Source organism: Tympanuchus pallidicinctus, unplaced genomic scaffold (genome assembly GCF_026119805.1).
Source record: "Tympanuchus pallidicinctus isolate F22 unplaced genomic scaffold, pur_lepc_1.0 scaffold3, whole genome shotgun sequence".
Taxonomy (NCBI): domain Eukaryota; kingdom Metazoa; phylum Chordata; class Aves; order Galliformes; family Phasianidae; genus Tympanuchus; species Tympanuchus pallidicinctus.
Genome location: NW_026294747.1, coordinates 85922398 through 85940995, shown reverse-complemented (window position 1 = coordinate 85940995; position 18598 = coordinate 85922398). Strand labels below are relative to the sequence as shown.

General features: G+C 35.0%; 1 protein-coding gene across 4 annotated transcripts in view; it reads left to right on the top strand.

The window, feature by feature from the left end:
• DGKB (diacylglycerol kinase beta) overlaps window positions 1-18598 on the top strand; it is a 328785-nt gene that overhangs the window by 234359 nt on the left and 75828 nt on the right. For all 4 annotated transcript variants that reach the window (XM_052695392.1, XM_052695389.1, XM_052695393.1 and 1 more), the window contains one exon: window positions 13596-13686. In XM_052695392.1, the coding sequence (XP_052551352.1) occupies window positions 13596-13686 (91 nt within the window). The remainder of the gene's footprint in view (window positions 1-13595; window positions 13687-18598) is intronic.

Here is an 18598-nt window from a genome sequence, read left to right as displayed (position 1 = left end):
ACTCTGTTAACAGGAAAAATAAATCCCTTTCTCTGGACAAAACCTAAACAAAACACTAAAATGCATTGCTGTATTTAAGAGTTGTAAGGACTGTACTATACAATAAAACAACAATCATTTTTAGTGCTGCTGTATCTGTGGACTGATGCAAAGGTTCTGCAAAAAAGCTGAAAATCTCAACATATACGTCATTCTAATTCTTCACTCAGTATTACAACGAAAAATGATTAATTGGTCTGTACTCCCAGTTGATAGGCTCTGCTGAAGTGTTTGATCCACCTTCTTTTTATAAAACACATCCTATGTAGTCAGCACGCTATGCTTAGTGCATACTGCTGTGAAGGGCCAAGCCGAAAATTTGATAAGATGCTTCATACATAGTTCCTCTTAAATGTTTTTGTTTGTTAAGATTTGGAGTTCACTTGCCCTTTCTCAGAACTAACATTGTAGAGCCATATTTTATGGGTTTTATTACTTTTCTTCAGACATAAAATTTATTGCAGAATACCTTTTGCACATCCATTTTAGATGCCAGTCTTATATAATTTAATACACTCTTAAGATTTGAATTATTATTTTTATTTTTTTTTAAAGAAAGCCAAGCCTGCAAGCTATATTCTATTATTTAAATACAGCTATTTGTGTTGTTGGAAATATTACCTGCAGTTCTCAGGAACTCTGGTGTTGCAGCATTTTTTTATACTGACAATTTCTATTTCCTTATCAATATGCTCAAAATTCACAAAAAAGCTGTGCATGTTTTTTAACAAAAGATGTGCATCTGATGCTTTCTGTGTAGCTAACCACTCTGTCTAGATGTACTAGTTTAATTTAGAGTTCTGTTTGTTTTGTCTTGTTACTTTTTAAATTCAAGCTATGGAATGACTGAACAGAAATAGAGGCAGAGTACATATACTTTAAATATAATTTGAATGGCTTATTTTGTCTTAGTTTATATAAACTAGAAAATAACTAAGCTAAAATTACCAACTTTTATACTACAGTATAGCCCCAATTCTGCTAACATTGAAGTACTTCATTTTATCTCCTGTGAGTAGCTCCTTTGATTTCTATTTCTTACCTCAAAATCATACACCCTAAAATCTGTACTTATTTGTTTAGATTTAGGAAACCTTTTAAACCAATGCAGTTTTCAAGTCAACCAGTCTTTGCAATTCCACAAATCTGTAGAAATCAGATCAATGATTCTACCTGACAGTATCCTTATTTACCATGTTTGACTTCCTTATCAAGTTTATGTCCTAAATTATTATGACTTTAAAGCAAAGAATGATCTCTTCCATTTGTCTCAGGAGCTGAAAAGCAGTGAGTAAGGATGAAGTTCAAAGAAATCTAAATCTGGTTTGTGCTTTTCTTTTTTTTTTTTTTTTCTTTTTTTTTCCTTGCAAGTAAACTGCATTAGGAAAGAAAACAACAGCTGGTAGCATGGAGCTGTGATAGATTTTAAAAAGCAGGGGTGAAGTAATGATTAGAAATGCAATATGTAGCTACAGTGTAAGAAGGAAAGCTGAAGGCTCCGAACAAGACAAATATAACTTAGGTAGAAGCACAGGGCTTACTTGATAGCTTAGAATTATCACCCATAAAGGTTCATTCCTCACCAGTTCTGTGGCGGCAGAAAAGAATCCTACCAGACTGTTGCTAAATTTAACTATTGCTGTAGAATACGATTATCCAAAATTTACAAAGACAGATTTCTTGGAGTGACTTTTGTGTATATCCTTGTGAAAAAGGAGATAGATCTATAGACATCCTCAAATGAGAATGTATATAATAACTGGCATAGAAGGCACTTGGAGAACCATTTTATGGATTTATTTTAAGCGTGCTTTTGAAAAGATAATGATTTATTCTTGATTGCCCCTATTTTACACTGTAGTGTAGCATAAAGATTAAAAAATAAGTGTTCAAAATGCAACATTCTAAAAGGTTAAACAGATGCCATGTGGCTACATAAAACACAGATGTTTGAAGACTTATTTGCTGCTCATCCAACAAGACCAGATAGAATGAGTTTTGGTCACACAGCTCTATGCTGTGGAACAAAAAGAGGGCAGTGTGCCTGGCTTTACTCTATCTCGCCCATTTAGGTGCTACTCAGTGTAGAAAGTTTTGTATTTTTAAGGGCGAGGTGATAAGTAGTTATAGTTGTAGAATTTATTATTTATATAGCCACCACGTGCATCTTCAATGCTGAGTTCTGATTTCTACTAAGTAAAGACCTTCTGTCACACTAAAATGCATTCTGAAGTCTCTGCAGAAGCTATTATAGAGCAGCGTTTTTAACCACAGCTGATGACTGTGTTCAGTTTTCAGGGGGAAAAAAAATGTTACCTAAAAATATATACTCTTGTATAGACCATTAATGCTATTTCCAGGTTTCTAAACAATGTGGCCTTTTAAAAGCAAAAGCTGCCAAAAAAATGCCATCCTCGCCTAGACAATAGAAAAGGACATACTGTTATTTAATACCTGTGAACTTCTGTTTCACAGAGAGAATAAGGCTTGATCCATGTGTTTCACATTTTTCATCTACCTGTTCTTTTACATGGTCTGCTCCTAAGAGCTAGCAGTCGAGCTGTAACCATCCTGTAGGAAATAAGGAAGCACAGCTTTCTGGATAGGAGGATGGATTACATGGAATTTGATTTGAGCATTTTCAGAAAAGGAGACTAGAAAGTAGGAACAGCTGATGTTGGGTTTTGTATTTAAGGTGCTGTAGGGAATGCAGGTGGATTGGGTTGAATTTCAAGTTCACTTCCTGAGCAATTCTGTGTGGTAAGTCACTAAGTCTTCTGAATAGAGAAGATTAAATGTCTTGTCCCACCTAAGTACTGAAAGGGTAATGGTTTTTAAATTCTCCTTCTGCAGTGAAAATGAGGAATATTGAGACTTCGTTTATATTGTGGAGTTTTTTTAATTGCGCTTTTTTGTTATTTTTTGTTTTTCTTTATGTGAATTGTATTTTTTTTTTCTATTTATGTGAATATCCATTGAGAGGAGACAGGTTTTCATTTTGAAATTAGACACCTAAACATGACACCTAAACCGTAACATTTCTAGGGGAGCTTGTGTATGCATGATCTAGATGCCAATCTTCTGAGTTCAGTAAATTGAGAACCAATTAGGTCTCTCTGTGAAGCCTGGAGAGCAATTTTGCCTACTTAGCTCCAATGAATCACACCTTTAGTGTCATTTGGTTGATGTCTTTTGTTTCCAAGGGGAATACAGCTAGCAAGTTCAAAGGAATACAAAGATGTTGACACACCTAAGTCTAATGTTAAACTGAATCACAGGTAAGCCAACTAATTCTTAGAAGTGATCCTCTCTTAGAGAGAGTCAGAAGGTAGTGAAACTTGAAAAGGATGAGGCTTCCTAAACTCATAAATCTTTGTTCAGTTCATTCAGTAAAAGAAGCTTTAAAGTCCTGTGTATCCCAGTCAGAGAGGCAGAGATGTTTAGTCCAGCTCCAATTTCATCAGACCTAAATATTTCTGGTGGAATTCTGAGGAAAACAGATCTTGCCAAAAAAAGATTTTCTCCTACACAGACTGTCTGTTGTTTCTGCCATATCTTCATGTAACAGTTGCTCACTGTTCCTTTGAAACATATGATTGTTTACCTTTTTTCCTTTATTCCTTAAGCTATTTGCATCCTACTTGGGAATGGCATAAAGCATGGTGTTTTAGGGGAATGCGGAGGGTTTTTTTAGGCAAGAATTAAATAGCAGCATTGAGATACTTTGTTATTTCGGTGGAAGCTAGAATGTAAATATTGGGTAGAGGAAAAGATAAAATAATTACATATGCATCCCTACTTTACAAGGAAGTAAAACTGGTTGATATGTTTGTTTCTAAAACAGTTACAACTGTGCATGTGAAGCAGCCAGTGAGGAATTCCTCCTTGCAAACTTGTCTTTGAACCTCTGAACTGCCTTAACAATGATCTCATTAATTTAAGTGCTACTCAGTGTCCTATTTGCTCTTACATACCCATGTTAGTGGGTAAGAGAAAGGAAAATTGTTTTATTCTTGTGACATTATTTAAAGATCAAAAGTCTGTGACATTGCTCTGAGACAGTAGGTCTATTATAACATATGCAGAGAGTTGAGTTTTTTTCTTTTCTTAACACAGTTTTGTTGATTTCTCTAGTACAACCAAGACTGGTAAATGCAGAACTGTTTATAGGCTTTATTTTTGTTCTTGTTAAAAATCCTCTTCAGATTAATGAGTCATTGGTGCCTCAGCATCTGCTCCCTAGATTGGGGAGTTTGGGAAAGAAGCTGAAGGGGAAAATGAGGATAAAAATAAGTAAAATGTTAAAAGCAGAAATCTTTATGATGGGGAAATAGATGGAAAGGATTTAAGAACTGTTACAGGAATGTTCATTTAGTGGAACTAAATGACAAGTTAAATGAAGATACTTTTTAGGTAAACTTTTTAAGAAACTAAACTGTTGGTTTTTATTGGTCTTACTAATTACTGTTTGTAAAACAGCATATATTAAAAAGCAAGTGTTATTTAAATTGGCTACTTCTATCATAGACAAGAAACCGTACCCTGTTACAAAAGAATATCATATAAACTGTTATCAGCCAGGTATCACGCAGTTTTATAATAGCTGGCTTTTTACCAGGCTGTAGGTTAACATCCTACAATTTGTCTCATTTCTATAACTTCATTTTCACATGAAGATCCTTTGGCACATTGATACAAAATAGATGCTGTCTGAGGTACAACGCAAGTCATTGAGTTCCTGCTGTATTCTAGTGCTTAACACGGAACTTTGAGGCTCTTCAAATCATTGAAGATGCTGTTTTTATTATGGTTATAGCACTTTTTATTCATAGATTATTATAAAATTCCTCTCTGTATGTTAGCAGGATTTACTATTCTCTGGTATCTGTAGTGTGAGGGAGGTACGTGAAAAAGACAGTACAGATAATACAATGAAAGTAGGTTTCATGGCTAACAACTGGAGAAGGTAGGTTATAGATGAGTCTGACAGTTAGGATGTTTTCTGATTACTGTGTTTCTCTGGTAGTCCAGGAAACAGAGCAGATCCTTCCAATCTGGTTTTCTCTTGAAAACCTAGACAACATTCTGATCAACAGTCTTACAAAATCAAGAAACAGTGCATGAACCTCTGTCATACTTTGTCATTTGTCATACTGTTTGTCTGCAAATATGTAAATAATAAATAATGTTCAGAAACATCAGCCCCTGTCTATACTGTGTGGACTGACTAGTACTTATATCTGGACTCCTGTACAAAGATTTCAATCAAAATGGAAAATTGGAGCTTGAGATAAGACTTGGTAATAAAGTGGTGAAACACTCTGTGAGGAGAAATAGATAATACAACAAAAATAGTTACAGAAAAGAGGAAATGTGTTTGTGATCAGAAACTTAGGAATGTAGAAATAACCATCCACTGTCAACCAAAAGGCCTACCTTGCCAGGTGCTCTTTCTGCAGTGCTTTCTACTGATCAGTATAAGAGGGAAATATAATAATATTTGCATACTCATAGTGGACTTCAGTGGACAATTCTTCCACGAGTCTCTTAAACCATACAGATGTTAACATCCTGTTACAAATAGTTTAGCATCTTAACTACATACTGTGTAAAGAATCCTCTTGTAGCTATAGGCTCCTATTTCCTTTTCACTAGTGTAACCTTCCCATAGGAAAGATGGTGGGTAGTCATTCCCTATTCATTCTTTTTGTAGCAAACGTGATTTTAGAGAGCTCTATTATATCTCCCACATTTATTACCTTTCTTGGCTGGGGAATTTAAAAATAATAATAATAATGTTCAGCATTCATAACAACATTCATTGAAATGCTATCAAACATTGTTCTGGCACTTCGTTCAATATGTATTGTAAACCCAAGACCTTATCGGTGAGAGCTCATCATTATTTGCAAAATTAGAATTATTTTTCTTTTTCCTCTGTGCATCTCTTTAGATTTATCGAAAGTTCATCTGCATTTTTGTAGCCCAGTCACTCAGTACTGTGAGATCCTTTTGCCCTTCATGATTTGTGTTTATTACTGAAACTGATCCAAATGTTTCCCAGAGTGGGCTCTTGGGCAGATAGGAGAGCACAGCTGAAGGCAGAAGCAGAACTGAATGGGCAAGGGGGAAGGATGGTGGTGACAGCTGTAGGCAGCTGGGAGAAAACCAGCTGCAGAGAATTGGGGCAGGTAAGGTATACAGCAGAGACTGCAAACTACTGTGTTGAAAAGTGCAAGCTACTGTGCAAAACTGTACTGTGAAGCATGAGAGAAAAAGGAATCAAATACAGCTTCAAAGTGGTATCTGTAGATATAATAAGTGTCAAACTGAGACAGTCTCAAAATGCTTCTTATTGAAATAAGATTTTATATGGTAAATTTTCAACGACTTGTAGTGTCATTGTAGATAATGTGAAAATTTTGTAACTGTGTGTTCTTCTGCACATCTTTGCTTATGCTGTATGCCATAAGAGATTAACACTTAGATTTGCCGTAAGTACAGTTGGTAATGGGAAAAGGAAAAAATTGACAGAGATGTCTCTATTAAAATCATGCCAGTCACACATAAATCTCTTATGGATGTGCATCTCCACTGGCTATTTCCTTACCTTTGCGTATGATTCATTATAAAGCAGAACAGGAATTATGTGATTGTTAAGACAGAAGTGGAAAGAAAAGAAGAACATTAGAAAAAGTCATACATTCTTATTAATATATATTATGTGCTTCAGTGAAATCATTTTTACCTAAGTATAAAATTACCCAGATAATAGATTTATGAACAGTGAGAAAAGATGGAAAATATGTTGTCTATTGGGAACTTATGTGAGAAAGACGGGACTTGATAAAAAAAATATTCTTTATCTTGAATTATGCAAAGTATTGAAATGTTTTTAGCAACACAATTTTTATTTATCAGTTATTTGGTATTTCTTTAATTAGATAAAATCCAATGTATCAGCACATTTTATAAGCAGGAACATAAAACACAGTCGCCATGACTTACAATTTGCTGTACATTTTACTTCTATTAGTCTTCATCGTATGTTTCACAGGCTAGGACTCAACAAAACAAAAGCAGCAATTTCAGACAACTTAATAAGCTTTTCTAGGACCTGAGGAAAATCAGACGGTTGAGGTTAAAGGTACTTTTATTCCCAATTGCAGGGACAGGTTTCTGTAACTGTTTGTATTTCATTTGTTCCTTGGTGCAGAATTTTTATTTTTTGTCACACTGGGGACGAGCACTAGAGCTTGTACATTGTTATCTAAAATGCTCTGTGAAGATTCAAACTTTAATAACCTGTTAGTCAGAAGTTAACAAAAGCAACCAAAAGTAGTTTGCTGCCATAAATTTGACTTTTTTGTCCCGCCCATATTATTTCATGTTTCATGGCCAAAAAAAAATGAACACTGTCTGAAATAAAATAAATAATAATAAACCTTTCCTAGAGCTAAATTATTCTCCACTGTATGCTATGTGGATACCTGTACTCTGATGTCTCTGGTACTACCTAGTATCAGTTTCAGAATATTGGAACAGATATTCAGCTTTTTTTTGCCCAGTATGATGCTTCTTGTGCTCCTGGTTTCATTTTCTGACTTCGGATATGTGTGGTTTTACTTTGTCCTTTTTCAGGTTTATTTTCTTCCCTTTTCCATTGTATCATCATTTTTCTTTCATCACTGCAGAATTTCAGTACCGTTTCAAATTAAGTTCCTATCTTATTCTCATTCTTCTCCTTTGATTCCTCATTTTCCCTGATGATGGTCTCCATTTATTTTTTTTCTACATATACCTGTCAAACACTTTCTCCCCTTGGACTCTTCATGGTTTCTTCATGGTGGAAATATGTGTCTATCGCACATCCCCTTATTTGCAGTGCTCTCTGACATTTCTGATTCTCTGCAGAGAGTGTTTTACACATCTTTTTTCACATTTCCATGGAACAGAGGATAGAAGAGTGATCAAGGGAGATAAAAGATCCAGAGAGTCATGTATCCACTGGACACCTTCTAGAAATGTGGTGAATGGGATGATAAGCATTCTCTCTTTGGAATTCTTTCACCTGTGTTGTTTCTTTCCCCAGTGTTTTTTTTTTTTTTTTTTTTTTACTTACGTTCTGTACACTATTGTTCATAAACACTACTCTTAGGATGAAAACTTTATGTTAAGAGATTATGCAAGTTTATGACACAGGCTGATGTCAGCCCTTGATGTTTTCTGGTAAACAAACATTCCTTCTGCAACGTAATTGCAGTAGTTTAATAAAAATATTTTCAGCAGGCAGGCATTTGGGGAACCAGTAGAGTTTATGAAGGAAACAAAGTGCTGTGTGTTCAGGAACAGGTATTTCTGCGTAGATTTTTGATAGGGATTGATTTCTAACAGTGCACTTTTTACGAAATGTAGCTTTTCAAGGAATTGGTCACAGAATAGTTAAATTCTTTATGTATTTTACACAGATGGCCAGAGGTATATTACGCCAAGGCCATCTTTATGATAAATTTAAAATCTCTGCTTTGAAAGTGTAGCAGTATCAAAGTAGTTCTAAGTCTATATTGTCAAACACAATTAATAAAAGTAAACATATATGTTTTCCTTCAGTTGTTTTTAAAAACTGGTCCAGGCATTTCAACTGAAATTTTATAAAAATTTGTAACAACTCCAATTATGTGTTTCCCAGTGTAGAAATTGAAGCCTGACACTGCATAATTAAAAAATGGAAATAAATATGCAGTAGGTATATGAATAAGAAATGCAAATAGACACTGTCATAAACTTAAAAATGTAACAATGAGTGATTGCCCCAATCTCTGAATCTCTGGTAAATCCAGTATATGGTTGGGGTTTTTTTGGTATTAAAAAATATTCTTTTTTTTAATCGTCTCAGCTTCCACCTTAGCATTCTATTGCTGAACTATTGTTCCACACATTCTGATAGTGTACTCATTGTAATTAAGTATATGTGCTCTTCAGGTGCAGAATAAAGTATTTATGACTTCCATATTTAGATACAGGACAATTTTTCAATTATATGCCCCATAATTGCTTAATCAGAAAGGTTATATAAAATAGTTTTAGCAGTAGGGGGGTTTTTGATTAACTGATAATGGAGCAAGCCCATATCACGGTTTATTTTGATCATTTTGCCTTGATTACCAAACCTTACCTTGAACTTTTTGAATAAACATCTCCAAGTTTTTTAATCTGATACTTATCTGCAGTGCAGAAGTGCTGTACGAAAGAGCAGTATTAGCCCTTCCATTCTCTTTTGCTGATTTGTTTCATCCCTGTCTAAGAAGCTCATTCCACTTAACAGAAAATTGACTAGTACTTTACTGTGTGGAATACTGCCAGCAAAGAAAGTATTTAGGCTCTTGAAGGAAATTTGGTTTTGTTTATGCATCCATAGACAGTATATATTTTGACATACTGTAATCCAATAGCAGCATTAGATGGGATTGGGTCAGTCTTTAATCATGATTGATGTTTTATTTATATTGTATTTTCAAACAAGAAGATGTTTAAGAGTTTAACTATGCACTTTGAAGCATACACAAAAACACTTTCCTGTAAAATAATCTATTCCTTTTCCTAACACAAAAAGTAATGTAAAGTGCTACTGTATAGCATTTTTTTAACTGAAGTAGACTACATCTTTTAGTGAAAATTGGAACAATTAAAAATTATCATCTGCTCTAGGACAGAGAAGTAGACATGACTACATCCCTTGAAGTACTTACTATAAAAATAACAACTAATCTTGTTTAAGGAAAGTTTACTATAATTTGTCTTGATTTCTTTACAGTTCACTCTGCTTTGTATGTGTAAGAAAAGATTAACTACAATTTTCTGTTCAATAAAATTGTAGTTCATTTGAATAAAATTACTGGTAAAGGGAATTGGTAAATAGTTCAGAAAATAATTTCTATCTATATATATCTTTGTATTGGAAAATTTGATAGAGATTTAGTTAACTAAGGAAAGGACAATAGGCTCACAATGCTACAGTTTTCTACTTAAACTCTTACAGGGTGCATTACAATGACAAGAAATACATCTGCCATCAAAAACTCACATGATGAATGCACTTATCTTCTGTCATCTTATTCTACAAGATTTTGATTTATAGATATACACTTTCTAGTAAACCACTGTTGGTGCTAAGTTTTGATTTTTCTATACACAAAATACATTAATTTGAAACCTTAGATTCTGAACAATGCCAAGATACTGTCTGTCTGTTTTATCTCTGTGCAAGTCAGAAGCTGGTATAAAATAGGCTTTCCAAAAAAGAAAAGATCATAGAATCATGTATTGCCTTGGGTTGGAAGGTAAAGTTTCAAGCCCCATGCTATGGACTGGCTTGTCACCCAATAGATCAGGCTGCCCAGCATCTCATCCAACTGGCCTTGAACATCTCCAGGGATAGGATGTCCACAGCTTATGTGGGTAGCCTGTGCCAGTGCCTCACTACCCTCTGAGTGAAAAATGTCCTCCTAATATCTAATATAAATCTCTCCTATTTTAGTTTAAAGCCATTCCTTTTTGCTGTCAGACCACATAAAAAGTCAGTCCCCGTTCTGATTAGAAGCTCCTTTTAAGTACTGGAATGCCACATGAAAGTGTCCCAAGAGCCTTCTCTTTTCCAACACGAGCCCAGCTCCCTCAACTTTTCTTCGTAGGAGAGGCTCTCCAGCCTTCGTGTTCATGGCTTTATCTGGTTTTGCACTATGTCTTTCTTGTGCTGGAGGCCCCAGGCCTGGACATGGTACACTAGATGGGGCCTTACAAGTGCTGAGTTGAGAATGACCATCGCCTCCCTCATTCTTCTGGCCTTCTGGGATTGCATCACCTTGCACTTGGTATTTTGAATCTCATTAGGTTCATGTGGTTTCACTTTTCCCAGATCCCTTTGGATGGGATCACTTCCTTCTGCTATAATCAGCCACATCACTCAGCTTAGTGTCATCAGTAAGCTTGCTGGGGATGCACTTGACCAGTTATCTAGGTAATTGATAAAGATGTTGAGGAGCACTGGCCCCAAGATGGACCCCTGGAGGACACCACTCATAACTTGCCTCCACCTCAACCATGTGGCTATGGCCATCCAACCAATTCCTTATCTACTGAATAGGTCACCCTTCAAATGCGTGTTTCTAATTTACAGGTAATAAAAGATACTTTATTTGTGATTTTTTTTTTTTTTTTTTTTAAAAAAAAAAACAAAGGCATGAGGAAATGCTCTCAAAGTAGCTGGTATAAAATAGTTTCATAATAATGACAGTGTTCTTCTGAAATCTTAAATCAGTTTTTTTTCTATTGTCTCATTATTCATCGTTCTTATTAGAAAGTAACAGGAAAATAGCAGCATCCAGATTTTTCAAACTGACCCAACAGTACTTTGTTCACCCTTGTTTAGGTATGAAAGGACTACACATCTTTTTAATGTACATTCATGTAAATAGAGCACTGCTAAAAAATCTGCAGGTGTAGGAGGAACATACATAAGATCAATTTCATTCGCAGTCTCTTGTGTGCAAGCTGAGTTGGACCTGGGCTCTTCTGCTGGATGGAGCTATTTTGAGAATTTTGTTTACCCTAGAGCAGAATGGACAGAATCCATCCTTAGAAGCTGTTTCCAAACATAAATGTGTCCTTTTCTCTCTTATTATTGCCCTTTCTAATTATTCATATGTCTCCCACCTCAGGTTGCACATCCTTGCACGTCTCTGGAAATGAACAGGAATTAAGTCTCATACTAATGGGTCTCTAGGATTATCCACTACTGCTGTGCCCCTTTCCCCTCTGTGTAAAAGCCATTAGGGAGATTTTAAGAGTGAGTCTTATATTTATACAATGAGTCTTATATTTATACAATCCAAAATACATATAAAAGGTAGAATTAGTACTTTTGATGGCATATTTGTTGACCATCCATGCCTGCATTTCACTTTTTGCTTCTGCCTTAAGCAAACTCAGTTATTTTCAAGTTTCAAACATACTGCACTGTGTATTGGAGAACAATTTATAAAGGTGAGTGCACTGTGTTCATATCTGATTCCTGATGAATAATGAATTCTGAAATAATTAATTCTGATCCGGTCTTTTTATATATATATATAGATATAGATATAGATTTTATTTAGCTTTTCATTTTCTTACAGAATAATTGTCTATGATAGTTAAACAAAACCACAAGTACTTATTTGAAATGTTACTGCTGGTGTCCTGATTGATCTGCATGCAATAAATCTGGTAAAACAGAAATGCAGCCTTTATGTATTTGAGGAGAAAAAAATTGTAATCTCTACCTGCTGTCATGATTAACTAAGTAATTTACTAGTATTTATGAGGGCTGCTCTGAAAGTAATGCCTCCTATTTTACTCTGTTGGCCCACATTGTCAAAGATAGATGTTAGTGGCATGGCAGGAGAGGTTCAACCTTCCCGCTTGTAATCCATTACATTTGTTGCTGTGTGATAGATGGCAGCAGAGGGGCAGTCTGACAGAATGGCATCTGACATGAAAGTGTGGATGAAACAAAAGTGTGGAATTCATTTCCTCCCTGCGGAGCAAATTGCATCTGTTGATATTCATCAACACTTACTGAATGTTTGGATGACTGAACAGTGATGTGAGTGCAGTACAGGTGGTGTGTTTAAGCAGCAGCACTATCATAGCAGCTGTGAAAAATTGGATCACTTCTACGGGGACAGACTTTTATAAGCATGGCATGCAGGCTCTTGTTCTTTGCTGGTGAAAATGTGTAGCTATTGTAGGTGACTGTGTTTGTAACTAAAAATTTGCTCTATCAAGTAGAGTTATTGTACTCTTTCTAGCTGTTGTAGTTTCCATGGAAATAAATAGGAGGCATTACTTTTGGAGCAACCTACACCTATGCTGTTTTTTTTCTGTTGAATCTATTAATGAATTCCAAAATGCAGATTCCATCACCTTTTTAAAACGTGTTTACAAGTTAATTATCTGGTACTACACCTCTCCTACTGCAAAATGTCTAACGATTGTTAGATCTTGAATTTTTATTTTCTTCAAATATCTCATCTATCATCATGAGCAATTTACCTTTAGCTAAGGTAAGGCAAGCTACGTTTTTGTCCTGGCTCCTCTCCACAGTGGGAGTGCCCTGCTTGCATACTTAGTGCTCTGTGAGATAGAGATTTTAGCCATCAATCAGAAATCATATAGTAGGTGTAAGACATGAAATAAAATCGATACATTTTTCTGAGGCATGTCACTAGTTAAGTGACAAAAAATATTCTGATAGTCACTGAAAAAGAAAAGTCAAAGGTACATTTGAACCTGTCAGTTCAACACATTCTTGTTATCCCTTTAGGGGATATCATACAGCTTGACACCAACATTTAAGCTTTGAAAATTATGAGCTCATCTATTTCAAATGGGATGTCACATGTTCCCAAGCCTTTGCCATTACTTATAATGGAAGACAGGATGATCAGTTTTGTTCTCGTATTGATAGTGAATAAGATCTTTTTTCTTTTCTTTTCTTTTTTTTTTTTTTGTTTCAGAATGAAGAACAAATTTTGGTATTTTGAATTTGGCACTTCGGAAACTTTCTCAGCCACCTGTAAGAAGCTGCATGAATCTGTAGAAATAGAAGTAAGAAGCTAATTGTTGCCTTTATCCTTTAAATGTCACTTAGTTTGGCTGAAATGCAGGGAGCAAGGGTACAGAGTGCCTGAATCCAACAAGGCAATTCAGTGCACATCTTTTCGACCCTATATTCCAAAATATTATTTTTATCATGTCTATTTGTGGTGTAGCCCTGAACACTGGAAACTGAACACCATCAAAGTTCAGTTTGATGATTAGTGAAGTCTTAATACAGTAGACAAGGTCAAGAGGTGAAATATAACATTAAAAATCAATAGGGAGTGTGGCTAGGTCAGATGGAAAAAAATGAAAGACTGTTGGAGGGAGTGAAAGCTGCTGCAGGATTAAAATAAAAAAAAAAAAATACTTATTATTTCTAGATCCCAAGTTTTTATAACCTTTAAAACTCAGTTCCCTAAAATTGTACTTACTTTCCTGAATAAAGGTTAAAGAATATATATATTTTTTGAATCGCTCCCCTTCATTAAATAGCTTTTCCCTCTGCACCAGAGGTCATTGTTCCATTATACATTGAACATTAACTGCAAAGACACAGGATAGTTACAGACAAAATAGGAATTTAAAATAATGTGCCACTACTACTTTGGATGATAGAATAATTGGCTACATTACATAAGCTGTTTGGGGGGGCTGATATTTATAAGTACATGAAAATTGTGAAATGAGTGCATGTGGAAATCTAATAATTTAAGTTAAATAATGGAATTTTGTCTTAAGAAGTTTGAGGTGCTTTTACTGACAGTAATGAGAAACTGCTTATGTCATTGGAGTATTTGTATTGTAGTATGAAGCACTTGGAGAGGTATGGTAAGAGTATGAGTGTCAACTCCAAGCCTACTGAAGGATACAGTCTGAAATGATGTGAAGGGACCATGGATCACGTGGTAAAACAAAAGCAAATACTGAGACTGAAACTGCAAGGCCTGTGGTGCCATATTTTATGTTAGACTGTTAATTTCTTTATAAATTCTTTATAAATTCTTTATAATTTCTTTATAAAAGGGAAATGTCCCATACATCCTTCCTTAAAATTAAAAAATAAAAATATATTGATTTCCAAGACAGTGCTTCACACATTTGAGTTTAAATACAGGTAGCCTATAAATATTTATAAATATTTGATTAATTAGTGGAATTAGTGCTTACCTTGTTTGTTTTATTTTGAATATATTGCATGTTAAACATGTCCTTTAGGTAAATAATAATTTTGCTGGCTTCCCAAGAAAATATTTTCTATTCAGCAAAAATCTTATATAGACTGATGCAATCTTCTTAAAACATCTTATTGTAACCATTAAATTGTAAACATCCCAAAGTAAACAGATACTCATACAAGTTTGTGATTATTACTAATTCATATTAGTAACGCTATTATTACCAAAATTAATACCACTGTCAGTGTATAAAATGTTTGTTAATATCTACCTTCTCGATTGTGGCCATTCTCATTTTTCGAAGAAAATAATAGAAACATAGAATTACTCAGGTTGGAAAAGACCTTGAAGATCATCAAGTCCAACCACGACCTAAGCACACTACCCTAACAACCCTCCACTAAATCACATCCCTGAGCACCACATCCAAGTGATTTTTAAACACATCCAGGTATGGTGATCAACCATCTTCCTGTGGAGCCTATTCCAGTGCTTAGCCACCCTTTCTGTAAAGAATTTTTGCCTGATATCCAACCTAAACTTACCATGGCACAACTTGAGGCCATTTCCTATTGTCCTGTCACCAGTGAGAAGAGACCAACCCCACTCTGCCTGCAATCAGATATTGGAAGAGAGCAATAAGGTCTCCCCTCAGCCTCTTCTTCTCCAGCCTAAACAGCCTATGTTTTCCTACTATTAGAAGCAAAAGTCATATAGTATCTAAAATGTTTGCACAAGAATTGGTAGGAGGTAGTTATTTACAGTTGTTGCTATGAGTAAATTACATTTAAATGAATGGTATGCTTGTGTCTCATTTGTATTTTATATAATTTTGAGAGTTGTGCTGTTCTCATCTGTTTATTTTGGTGTGTCGTTTTTTTCCCCTTCTTCCCCACACCTGGGGATGTTACTACAAATGAGACCTTGGTGTATAATAACTCATTTCGATCTGAATAAAATCCACAAAGAAGGCATTTGCTCTACAGCCAAATTCTGATTGAACAAAACCCATGAAGATTAAGATCTGTATCTCTAAGCTGGGAGAAAACGATCAAACACTCTGTGAGCGAATATTTGTTCTACCATGTATTTGATTTCTAACACAATTGAGCTTGGCTTTCCTGCTGTACAGTCATTTATTTTAAGTTCTGCATTTTTCTTCTGTTTGAGATAGAGAACACAATTTTAAACTCAGTATTGTAAATCCTGTGATTAGGTTACATGGTAACCTAGGAAAGTATATGCTAAAGCATTACCCAAAATAAGAGGTGCTTTTAGTTCTAAATTGTGATCCAAAATTTCAGAAGAGAAACATAGATTCCAAAGGGGAAAAAAAAAAAAAAAGGAAAAAAAAAAAAAAAGATTAATGACATACACTATATTTCCACATTTAAAAAGAAAAAAAAAAGTAAGAAAAGTGATATCTAAAGGATATTTAATGAGATTAGTCATACATCTAGCGTAAGTGGGGTACATACCTGCTGTAAAACCATTGTGCGAGCAGAGAAGCCTGCTTATACCACCTGGTGTTAATAGGTGGGAGAAGGGTAAAATGGTTATGTAGCCTTGCATAATATTGCACTTGGTTACAATGAATATTTTCTCAACATAGGAATAATCTGGACATTTTTGGTGTAATGAATAAAGTATAAAAGATAATGCCAGAGTAGGGACTGAAGCCAGGAAAGAAAATCAAAAGAAAAAAAGAATAGGAACACTAATGTTTATTTCTAATCTGAGTAGGCATGCTCTGTATTTTATTTTTAACAGTGTCATTGCATTATTTGAAACAATATTGTTGATAATTATGACGCTAATAATAATAAAAGGAGCGGAGCACATTGAGTTTTGTTGTTGTAGTTTATGAATGTGTTAAGACGATGCAGAGCTACCTGTAGTGCAAACTTCTTGCCTGTGTGTGAACAAAAGAAATCCTCCATTTGCTAATACAGAAAGTTGCCCGTCACTGTGGGATTCAGAGGCCTACTCAAATAATTGTCTTAGTGTACTACCTGCTGTGTTCTATATTGAGTGAAAATGGAAGCCAGACTCTGCACCATCCTATTTCACAATTCTTCTTTTATTTAAATAATTCCAGTCAGTTTAGGGGACGCCAGACCTTTATAAATTAACAGCAGGGAAATACCAAAGGTGTCAGATTGCATATTTATCATCTTTCTCGTGTAATACTTAAATATGTATTAAGAAGTGACTGACATAAATTAGGCAGATTTCAGAAGCCACAGGCCGTGGCTTGTAGAGGACCCCCTTCTGCTTGACATTTCATCCTTGTCAAAGATCAAATTATTTTAATTTAGGCTGCAAATTATAAGGAATGAAGACTTCTTTGTGGGAATTCCCTGTGGTAATCTGACTTTTGTTGTTACTGCTGCTTGTCAGTGTGCAAAAGATATAATATGCATGCAAATAAGGTTAAAAAATATGTACTATCTAATTATCCAGCCAGTACATTCCACTTGAAGACAGTGGGAGGCCTGACACACAGTATGTGTTTGATTCATTGAGGCCTGCAGGGTATTTACACAAGATTACTTTTAATTATGAAATTAATATCTGTTTATCTAGAATGTATAGGAGTAAGTGAGAGTATACATGAGCAGAATTTTTAGCAAAATAAATGATCTCAAAATTTAATATGTATTAAATATTGGTAGAAGAAAACTCCGTGAATTTACTTCCAAAATAATGGTGAAGATCTTTATTGTCACAAAAACGTAATTTAAAAGTTATACTTTAACTTATAGTTGTTGCCATAACTGCCAGCTCATTTCCAGATATGTCTTTTCACACTGAAGGTTTCCTTCTATGCGTGTAATCCACAGGTGTGAAATTTAATTCTTGAAGACCAAATATGAAATGGAAACCTTAATGTCAAAATGGCTTGCTCTTCAGATTTACAGTGTTGTTAGAAAGATTAGGAAGATGTAGAGTATGTGTTATAATACAGTTTTGTTTTGTGACCTGAGAAACTTTCAGGGTAAATGAATAATTTTGCACAGTTATTTTTGAGTTCTACTTTCTTCAAAGCTTTGATAGTGGTTTAGATAAATGGAGAGGAAAAAGTGCCAGTGACCCACAGAGCAGCAAGCTGCATAATGTCAGTGGACTGTTACTGAACCATGGTTAATTATTTTTCCAGTTTTCTTCCTGATTATTATGTATTGGAATTACAAAAGAAGAGCCTTAATCAATTTTGAGTGCATGGCTGAACCCCTACTGGCTTGCAGAACATTGCAGGAGTAGGATTGTTTCTAAGATATTCTCTTTTACACAATAATGTGTATGTAGCTCATAAGGATGTCTTTGTGCTCTAAGTAACTAACATGAGGAACAAAGCTAATCAACCTTTAGCTGAGATGCAAGTTATGTACCGATCCTGGGACCTTTGCCCGCTTCAGTGAATTAGTAAGTAGAACTGGATGCTTTACCTTCCATGCACAGGTTCAACTGTGGTTGGTCCCATGTTCCTGAATTCCTCTTCTGTCTAAATGTTCAGGAAATACTGAAAAACCTCAATAAGCATTCCAAAGATGGACATGTTTTCCTTTGACATTGATAGATATTTCAGAGAACTAGTGTAACTACTCTGGTGGAGGTCCTGGGTTGAGAGATGCAGTACCTGGATCAACATTTTGTTACTCTTACCTCTTACTATGGGTTAGTAGGCAGGCATAGCTCTACACTAATGTACTGATTGTGCCTTTGGATTGAAACTAATATAT